Genomic DNA, 10,991 nt, shown 5'->3' with positions numbered 1-10,991 from the left:
GCAGGCTGTGTGCATTTTACTGTGGACTGACTGTTTTGAAACTTATATGGTAGTTAAATAGCCCCTAGACCTCAGTTATCGTGAAAAAAGCCAGGAAATTTCAGTTTTGACAATATGGGACCTTTAAAGGAACAGTTCACCTTAAAATTTAAATTAGCTAAAAATGTGCACACCCTCAAGTCATCCAAGATGTAGTTGAGTTTGTTTCTTCATCAGATTTGGAGATTTTTTGTGTTTTATTACTTCTATTACATTGTATTACTAAAATGTAAATTGGCCTGATTTGAATCCAAAACGTAAGACTGATTACTGACCACTGTTAGTTGGTCAGACTAGAATTTAAAGGAATAATCTTGTGAAGCCAAAAGCTGTGTGTTTGTAAGAAACAAATCCATCAAGACATTTTTAACTTCAAACAGTTGCTTATGGCTAAAATATGAGTCCATAATCCATAAAAACGCTTCCTCCAGTGAAAAAGATCGTCTGGTCTGAATCAGGAGAGAAATCTGAACAGATCAAACACCGTTTATGAGCCAAAACAGCTCTAAACAAATATGTGGGTGGATTTTGATGTGAGAGAACAACAGGAGATGGACTGTTTTACTGGAGGAAGCATTATTATGGATTATGTACTCGTATTTTAGCAACATTTTGAAGCTAAAAACATCTTGCTGGATTTGTTTCTTACAAACACGCTGCTTTTGGCTTCACAAGATGTTAACTGATGGACTGGAGTGGTGTGGATTACTTGTGGATTATTGTGATGTTTTTATCAGCTGTTTGGACTCTCATTATGACGGCACCCATTCACTGCAGAGCATCCATTGCTGAGCAAGTGATGGAATGCTACAATTTCTCCAAATCTGTTCAGCCTGAAAATGTTAGGAAACAAAGAGAGAACCAGCGATTGAGTACAAACCAGTGCTTGTTCAGTATCAAAAGCGTCTGCCTCCTTAATAATTCACCTCAGTATACAGACCTGCTCTCAACACTCTTTGCCTATCTAGGAACAGCCTTTCTAGGTCAACCGCTTCACTGTGGAAATCCACAGGAAAGATTTGAGGACAGAGTTTCAGTCTAGAATATTTGCAGCTATCATTGATCACTAACTGGTCAAAAATTGAATCTGCAACCTTTAGACTAGCCCAGTATAGTCCTGTTGTAGCCTCTCACATTTAAGTTTGACATAGCTAACTAAATAAATAAAATAAAGCATATTCAGAAAATGCCTTATAAAGTAAATGCCATAGAAAATGTACAAAATTGATCCCATTTAAGCCACTATTTCAGTCTAGAAATGTCAATCATTTTGTGATACAATATGGCTAAAAATCACAAAAAAAAGCAGAAAAATGTCAATCTGTAACTTTTACTACTGGGAAACTTAACATTTATCAAAAATAAAGTGGCACCCAAAAGTCTGAAAATACTTCTGTTTTGCTTATTTTTATTTATTTCAAGTTGTTTCAACGTGCATATTTTTGAATATTTAAGACTTAAAGGTGACATACCATGAAAATATGACTTTTCCAGGTTTTAAGTGCTATAATCAGGTCTCCGGTGCATCTACCAACCAAGGAAACATGAAAAAGATTAACCCAGTAACTTTGTTTTGGGAAGCCTTTTTCTGCAAGCGTCTGAGAAAATGAGCGTGTCTGATTTCGCTCCCTTGGTGATGTTGCAAAGGGATCTCATTATAATATTACCACCCCTTAATCTGTAAATTTCCACCCACGGCGCCGTTATTGTGTTTTCGCAAGTGACAACGGTGTACCAGCTCTAATGCCATGGCCAAAGTTTGACGTCAACTTTTTACGGAAGTCACAATGGTTCGTGAAAAATGGCAGGCTGTGTGCATTTTACACGCTAACTGTTCTGCCTTTGTATGCACAGACCAGCACAGAACACTGAAATAAGTGTTTTTAGTGTATTTAGATCTGAAATAAACATGCGATTTATTTCCCAGCTGTTTACCTTCACAGACATAACCGACTGTTTTTTGTAACTCATGTGTGTTTTTAATGTAAACTTGTGTGTGAATGAGAACTTAGTTTAGTACTCACATGCTGTGACAGCCGCTTTCTGTCCGTGTGCTTCAGGTGTGTGCTCTCAGAAAACCGTATATCAGAAGTTTAAACTCATATGGTTTAAAACGCATGATTTCAGCATGATAAACATGATAATCATAACCAAAACAGATGTTTTTTAGCTGGTCCGAACTGTAATGGCGCAGCTCTATTCTGGAAAAGGGGGCGGGGAGCAGCAGCTCACTTGCATTTAAAGAGACAGGCCCGAAAAACAGCGTGTTTCTGCTTCAACTCAAAATAGGCATTTTCAAAATGATAAAATAAATGATCTGTGGAGCTATTTTGAGCTGAAACTTCACAGACACATTCTGGGGACACCAGAAACTTATATTACATATTGTAAAAAGGGGCATAATATGTCTCCTTTAAAAGATGAAAATAAATACTTATATAATAAAAAAAAAGTATACACAATAATGTATATATTTACACTTTTTAATATAAAGTGAAATATTTTTGTGTTTTAATGCTTTCGATTTAATAAGTACATTTTTTCAAATGATATTGACAGCATTTGAGTTTGAGTGAGAAGTTGAATTAAAAAGGAAAATGAAAAGTCAAAAGTTCTTAGTTGTAGTTTGTCTCTTTTTTTGTTTTAATGCAACAGCATCGTTTTGAACTTTTTGACATTGAAACCTTCTTTATATCCAGGTTTAAGTTCGTTTCAAGACTTTCGAACCCCACTGTAGATCACTGTAGTTCAACGCTTGTCCAAAATCTTTTCCTCCTCCATCCATCCACAAATCAGCTAATGGAGAATCTACTGTCCCACCTCCGTGCTGAGCTCCGTTTAGTACTCTTGATTTGATTTGCACCGGCTATCAGCATTTTACAATGTCTAAAAGCACATCTTAATGATAGATGGACAGGATAATCGCGTCCACCAGAGATCCAGCATGTGGACGGCACACCATAGAACAAATGACATTATGAGCCAGCTGAAGAGAAATGAGTGTCATTGACATGGACTGAGGGAGGAAACAGTAGACATGTTCAGGATGAGCACATCTCGGCAGAAAGCCTGTCTCATCACTCTTCCTAAACAAGTGACCAACTGGAAAATGAGGAGCATTTTAATGTATTTACTTCCTATGATGGATGACTTTAATAAAGTCACACAATTAACGGTTAAATCAATAGTTCAAATAAACATTTTCTGAAAATGTAGTCACCCTCAGGCCAACTGAGATGTAGATGAGTTTGTTTCTTCATCAGATTTGGAGAAATGTAGTATTCCATCATTTGCTCAGCAGTGGATGCTCTGCAGTGAATGGGTGCCGTCAGAATGAGAGTCCAAACAGCTGATAAAAACATCACAATAATCCACAAGTAATCCACACCACTCCAGTCCATCGGTTAATGTCTTGTGAAGCCAAAAGAAACAAATCCATCGAGATATGAGTCCGTAATCCATAATAACGCTTCCTCCACTGGTCTGAATCAGGAGAGAAATCTGCACAGATCAAGCACCGTTTACAGCCCAAAACAGCTCCAAACAAATATGTGGCTGGATTTTGATGTAAGAGACAACGGGAGATGTACTTTTTCACTGGAGGAAGCGTTATCATGAATTATATTACTGGTATTTTAGTTAAAAGCATCTTAATAATGGATTTGTTTCTTACAAACACAAAGCTTTTGGCTTCACAAGATGTTAAATGATGGACTGGAGTGGTGTGGATTACTTGTGGATTATTGTGATGTTTTTTATCAGCTGTTTGGACTCTCATTCTGACGGCACCCATTCACTGCAGAGGATCCATTGGTGAGCAAGTGATGCAATGTTACATTTCTCCAAATCTGATGAAGACACAAACTCACCTACATCTTGGATGGCCTGAGAGTATGGACGTTTTCAGATTTTTATTTTTGAGTCAACTATTGTTTAAATTGTCTCTCAGACGTATTTAAACTAATTGTTGATAACTAGCATTGTGCTTTAGGAATAATGAGTTTGAGCGAGGGCTTTTTGCTCTGACATTTGAAATGACCCTCCCTTGATAAAGCAGAATGGAGCAGCTTGTTATCGCACACAGACCATCAGCATCAGAGCAGGTTCTACAAATATAGTCAGGCTGTTTATAATTAGACAGGGTGCACAGGAGGTGCTGTAACACGTCTGGAAGGTTGGAGATATTATGTCTCAATGAGAAAGGAATCACTTTCTTCTTCAGGTGCTTGTTCTCTGACTACTGTTGTCCTTGGCCTGCTGACTGGAGCTATTAGAGGGGTAGTTTACACAAAAACCGAGTCCACCGGTGTAGTCTGAATGACTATTATGAGCAGATTCTTTTTAGCGAATCAAAAACATACACAACCATGCAGTCTGATTCCTGAACGGTTGACTCTTATGAGACGATTCTTCCTAGTGATTCAAAAACATAGACAACCAGTGTAGTCAGATTCCTTAAAGAATGACTCTTATGAACTGATTCTTTTTAGTGATTCCAAAACATGAATTGGCTTTTTTAGTGTATCAGTGAACCATATGAGTGAATTCTTCTTTTAAGTCAGTGTCGTCTGGAAAGCCGCTTTGGTGCAGCGTGTTTTGTGACAAACATTGTATGAATTCAATTCACAAATGGAGCCTTGCATTGATTCTGTACACAATAGCAGTGCATACTGTTCATCACACACTGCTCTGCGTCTTTGTTACACGACCTTGCGAGAGGAAAAGATGTTGATCTCTCCTGGCTCTAAATCAAACTCATCTCAGTGTTTTCTTCCTCTCCAGTGAATGGATTTCATGGTAATGGCAGCCCGTTGCATCAGACGGAACCATCGCATGTACTGATGCGGAAGACCAGCACAGATCAACAGGTACGGCTGATCTCTTACATATGGACTAGTTCTCATTTATTCATTTAGCAGATTCCTCTGGACTACAAATCTGATTTCATTCCAGAAGTTATTTGTGTGTGTCTCTCCATCTGCATCACTGACATTAAAACAAGAAACTAGCGGAGATTTATTCAAGCTGAGACTCTTTGAGCTAGTAAAATGTTTTATTGCATATCAATTTATTGATGATTCAACATATGATTGATATGATCTTTTGTAGGGATTATAAAGCAGTTTCTCAATCTGCCAAAATCTAAGGTGCTTTTTATCAATCTGCCAGGAAACGAGTTGCATTTATAATAATAAATGATAATGATAAAATGAGTGCTTCTCAGGAAGAAACTGAACTTGATTTATCACTGAAAAATCAGTGTGTTTTTGAGGCAATTTGTAGCAATCAAACGAAATATCTATTTTACTTTATTTTAGTTACACAGTACCAAAGATTTTTTTTTTTTTAAAGAAATGAATGCTTTTGTTCAGCAAGGGTGCATTATATTGATCAAAAGTGACAGTAAAAACATTTATAATGTTACGAAAGATTTATATTTCAAATAAATGCTTTTTTTTTTCTATTCATCAGAGCATCCTGAAAAATAAAATGCATCATGGTTTCCACAAACATATTAGTCAGCACAATCAGAAATGTTTCTTGAATGATTTCTGAAGGATCATATGACAGTGAAGTCTGGAGTAATAATGCTGAAAATTCAGCTTTGATCACAGGAATAGCCTACATTACATTTTAACATATATTCACATTAAAACAGCCATTTTAAAATGTAAAAATATTTCATAGTATTACTGTTTTACTGTATTTTTTTGATCAAATAAACACAGCCATGGTAAGCAGAAGAGACATCTTTTATCTTTTATTCCAAATGTTTGTCTCATGAAATAACATTATTACAGTGTTATATGAATATTTTTCCCCACGTCAGTCTGTCGTTGCTAAGGTTGGGTGCTCCGTGGGTTGGTCAGGCGTTTTCTTCCTGTTTAAGTGGGCGCTTTTGGCCAGCATCAGCTGTAATGTGCTTATGCTGTCTGGTCTGGCTTTACAAGACTAACTATTAGTAAGCCACTCGTAGGCTGATTCTCCTGAAAACGCCTGTGCTGTTGTGCTGCTCTCAAAACATTGCATCCCGACACAGCAACATCAGCTCAACCAATCGTGTGAGTTTGGGGGTGGAACTATGTCAAGCCAACCAATGGAAAACAGGGGGGAGTGTTCAGAAAAACGTGTTGCAGTGACACCTTCAATGAGCATTTACTGAAGGTGCGGCAGATGTCACCTATGAAACCCACTTTTCTTTTCTCTCTCCCTCCTGATGATCTCAGGGTGGAGATGACAACTCATACCACACACACATACATCGCAGCATCACGATGATGTCTGACGCTCAGTTTTGTGTCTTCTGTCAGAGTCCTGGCTCGACTTCACCCAGCAGGAAGCAGGAGTGCGAATCCACAGTAAATGTGAGTATGACAGCTAAACAAACACACGCTGAAGACTGACAAACAAACTGATCTCAGATGCTTAAACTGCATGGCAACCAAACACATTCAAGCAAACCAGAAACCCGAACGGACAATGTTTACTTTCCTAAAGCATGTTTCTGGTTGTATTGTGAACGGATCTTTGGTGCATGCTTTTATAATGAAAACAAAATGTTATCTTGAAGCAATTTGTTCTAGCTTGCTCTGCTGCTGCAATGACTTTCCTTTTCCTCTGACATCACATAAGCCGTTGGATCATCTTAACCAACAGGCAGATTATTTTTAGGCCAGGGGTTCTAAAACTGTTCAATAGCAAGGACCCAAAAATATGATTATTCCCTTTCCTATAATATACAGGCAACTATATATTTTCATTTATAAAAAAAATGCCCAAAAAACTTATTTATACTGTGTGAGAAAAATATAATAAGGCAGCAAAATTCCAAAATTAATAAATAATTGGCTTTTATTATGTCGTGGTCTTAAAGCAAACTGTTAAAATATTATCTTTAAAATATTATCAATTTCATTAATATCCTAAATGATCACATTAACTGAAAAGCCTTAATCATACATTTTGTAAGGCTCTTTTTTTAGGCTCTTTTAGCAAACTCACATGCGATCTCTATTCTGCGGAGTACTGTGAAATTGTGCTGAAGTGAAAGTACAGATACAGTGTCAAACATTTTACTTAAAAGTCCTAGCTAAAAATAAAAGTAAAAATGTATTCACATTAACTTAAGTATTGTACTTAAGTGTTTAAATGTAAAAAGTACTAATTTTAGTATTTTTAATGCAATAAATTTGGTGGAAAAAATCACTATTTTCTCATTGTTCTGTCTAAGACACTTAGACAGCAGATGTTAAAGTGAAACCTGTTACCTGAATATATTCAGCAGATGATTTTACAGTGTTTTGACATTTGAATATAATGATTTGTAGACTAATCATGAACTGTGTTAACACTTGACTCAAGTTCATCAATCGTAGCTTTTACAAAAACACATGAATATAGTCTGTGTCTGAAAGGACTACTTCACCGAGTAATGATCTCATGTGAGTATGATTGATCGTTAGTCACATTAGAAGAAAAAAAGTACTATTTTTATTTTAAAATAGTTATGAGAAGATTTACATCATGATGAAATATAACACTTGTTCTTCGTTCTTTTGCCTATTATTTTCAACTTGTAAATGTAACTGAGTAAAAGTACAAGTATTAGGTTTTAACAGGCCTCAAGTTAGTACAGATTCTACAAAATAATACTGAAGTATAGTAGTACTTTACACCTCTACAACTTGTGTAGCGCCTGCTTTTAATGATCCAATTGATCCATAATTCCCATTTTCTGAATATAATTGGCACATTATAGTATTGTGCCAAATCCTACCAAAATTTGGAACCCCAAAGTGATTCCATTAGCTGACAGAACTTATATTGGTGTCTGATTAAAAATACTTGATATTAATACTAAGACTTTTAAAGGTGACATCGGATGCCCATTTTCCACAAGTTGGTATGATTCTTAAGGGTCTTCATAAAAAGTCTATAACATACTTTGGTTCAAATTTCTCAATGGTAGTGTAAAACAACACCCTCGCAAAAACAGCTCTGTTCACCCGTTTTGGTGCATGTCCCTTTAAATGCTAATGAGCTCTGCTCACCCGCCCCTCTCTTCCATTCTTGCATTAAAGTCACCATTCTTATTCATGCAGTTATAACTGCTCAAAAACTATTTAAAATACATTTGTAAATGACTTATTAGTCATTAACAAACACCTTTATATACCCTCCACAGAGGCAACCTTAAAGGGATAGTTCACCCAAAAATGAAAATTCTGTAATTAATTACTGACCCTCGTGTTGTTCCAAACCCGTAAGACCTTTGTTCATCTTCGGAACACAATTTAAGATATTTTTGATGAAATCTGAGGGCTCTCTGACCCTCCCATAGACAGCAAGGTAACTACCACGTTCAAGGTCCAGAAAAGTACCAAGATGATCGACAGAGTAGTCCATGTGACATCAGTGGTTCAACTGTAAAGTTACGAAGCTACAAGAATACTTTTTTGCACAAAAATAACGACTTTATTCCACATTTTCGTCTCTACTGCATCACTTTGGACGCGCGTTCACGACAGTACCATGATGCGAGCGTGTGGCGGCGCCGGCACTCAAGTAGATATAACTGCAGACCAGAGATCCGGCGTGATGACGTCATTACGCCGGATCTGGGTCAGCGCCGCCACACGCTCGCGTCATGATACTGTCGTGAACATGCGTCCATAAGTGACGCAGTAGAGACGAAAATGTGGAATAAAGTCGTTATTTTTGTTTTCTTTGCGCAAAAAAAGTATTCTCGTAGCGTCGTAACTTTACAGTTGAACCACTGATGTCACACGGACTACTTTGTCGATCATCTTGTTACTTTTCTGGACCTTGAACGTGGTAGTTACCTTGCTGTCTATGGGAGGGTCAGAGAGCCCTCAGATTTCATAAAAAATATCTTAAATTGTGTTCCGAAGATGAACGAAGGTCTTACGGGTTTGGAATAACACGAGGGTGAGTAATTAATGACAGAATTTTCATTTTTGGGTGAACTAACCCTTTAATGTACTGTAGTGGACGGCACGCAACAAAGCGAAGGTTGCAAATCATTTGAACTTTGTGTCAGTACGTCATAAGTAGAACGAGGCAGCAGTTTACTGTTAGGGATTTGTCGTGCCACGCCACATCCAGTGTAGACAGCATCACTTATAATGAGTTCTACAGTATTTTGTCGCACCGCACCGCGTCCGGTGTTGACACGGTGTGAGACTGTTCACTTTAGCTGCATTCGTCGTGGGACTTGCTAACTAGCACATTATTAGGAAAGGCGATTTGCAAAGATTCATAAAAAAAAAACGTATTCCCCGTTCACACCAAGAACGATAACTATAAAGATAGCGATATTAGCATCCACACCAGCGAACTATATCGTCTGTTTATTCTCACCACAAGCTCGTCTGCTGCTTTAAATTTTCGAGCTTGTAATAGCGGTATGGATTATGTGTCAATGTTTTTATCGTTCATTAGCAGGAAAAAATCGTTCTGAAAGTGATTCCAGTGGTGCGGACTCTGCTATTCTTTAATATTGACAACGATTTTTAGAATTACATCTTTATCGTTATCTTTATAGTTATCATCCTTGGCCTTTATACTCACTTCTTTTGGTGGTGAAGCTACCGAACAACTTTTTAGCAAAACCTGCTTTGTACTGACCCTCGTTTACAAAGCAGTCTGATGTCAAATAAATTACGCAAACAAAACGCATTTAGGTACATCATGGGCTCATTCCCTTAAAAAACAAAAGTAATCCACTGCGTCTTCAGCGGCTCAGATGTCGGGAGTAAATGACGACTGCTATGTTCATTATTACATCCAACAACAAAACACCTCAATCGCTTAGGAGCCATTCTTGTCTACATCTGCTCCGGCGTCGAAACAATGGCGGACTGATGACAGCTCACTCAGGGCGGAGCTAAGGTAAAACGCCAGTGTCCGTCAACAGTCGTGGGAGGGGCCTGTGCAAAGCTACGTCACTTTGCCCAGAATCTGTGAACGACTTGATCTGAAAAAGTGCTTATGATTTGTGGGGATTTTAAAAAAGCACTGGCTGGATTTTTATCGTTATGGGGTGGTTGTGTACACACACTGCAAACACACATTTCAGTTCAAACACCATGTAAAAGTGAATTTTTAAATTTTAAATATGACATAAAATAACCAAAGCTATTAATATGAATCAAAACATTTCTCTTTCTTTGTGTTTTCATGTAATCAGTTATTGTAGCAAAACACTAAATCTGGGTTGCAAATGTACCAGTGCAACTACATTTACATTCCGCTGCATCAGGTGTGATTATCATAGTTGCATCTGTGTTGTGCAACACAAACAGATCAGAAATGCACACCTGCGATGCATTACAGATCAATGATGAAACCGCATGCAGCAGGAGGATGCTTTGAGTTTCTGAGGATACAAGTGACGTCTGTAAGCAAATGCACGGCATTTGAGTTAGAAAAGGAATATCAGCTGTGTAGCTTTGATAAGCACATTATTCATGTCAATTTCTGAAATTACGTTAAACTACAAGGCAGATTTAACCTCATTTGATGTGTAACTACTGATGGTCTTCTTAACTTGATTGATTTGCATAGAGCGACCATAAGATGCAGCAATATGGCAATGCAGACTCTCAGGAGTAGCTATAAATAAACGTGGTGAATTTACTGACTCGTTCTTCAATGAACAATCTGTAAGAGATTTATTATTGCAGGATAGACTAGTATTATCCTGACTGTGAGACATGAGTCACTGTCTGAAGCGTTATCATCAGAGACACAAAGAGCTGTTCATAAGAGTTATCAGGACTTTCAACAACTTAAACAATGTAACAATAAGAAAAATGAGAAGAGAAAATGACTTAATTGTGAAACTGTCTGATTTGTTACACACACACACACACACACACACATATATACACACACACACACACACACACACACACACACACACACATCCA

The 10,991-nt window shown here is 37.5% G+C and overlaps 1 protein-coding gene across 1 annotated transcript in view; it reads left to right on the top strand.

Moving 5' to 3' along the window:
• gas7b (growth arrest-specific 7b) overlaps nucleotides 1-10,991 on the top strand; it is a 41,699-nt gene that overhangs the window by 17,706 nt on the left and 13,002 nt on the right. Inside the window, exons 4-5 of the mRNA XM_016440863.1 lie at nucleotides 4,822-4,907; nucleotides 6,351-6,404. Of these exons, the coding sequence (XP_016296349.1) occupies nucleotides 4,822-4,907; nucleotides 6,351-6,404 (140 nt within the window). The remainder of the gene's footprint in view (nucleotides 1-4,821; nucleotides 4,908-6,350; nucleotides 6,405-10,991) is intronic.

Source organism: Sinocyclocheilus anshuiensis, unplaced genomic scaffold (genome assembly GCF_001515605.1).
Source record: "Sinocyclocheilus anshuiensis isolate Anshui unplaced genomic scaffold, SAMN03320099.WGS_v1.1 scaffold454, whole genome shotgun sequence".
Lineage (NCBI taxonomy): Eukaryota > Metazoa > Chordata > Actinopteri > Cypriniformes > Cyprinidae > Sinocyclocheilus > Sinocyclocheilus anshuiensis.
Note: the sequence above shows the minus strand (reverse complement) of the source record. Positions and strands in the feature narration are given on the sequence as shown.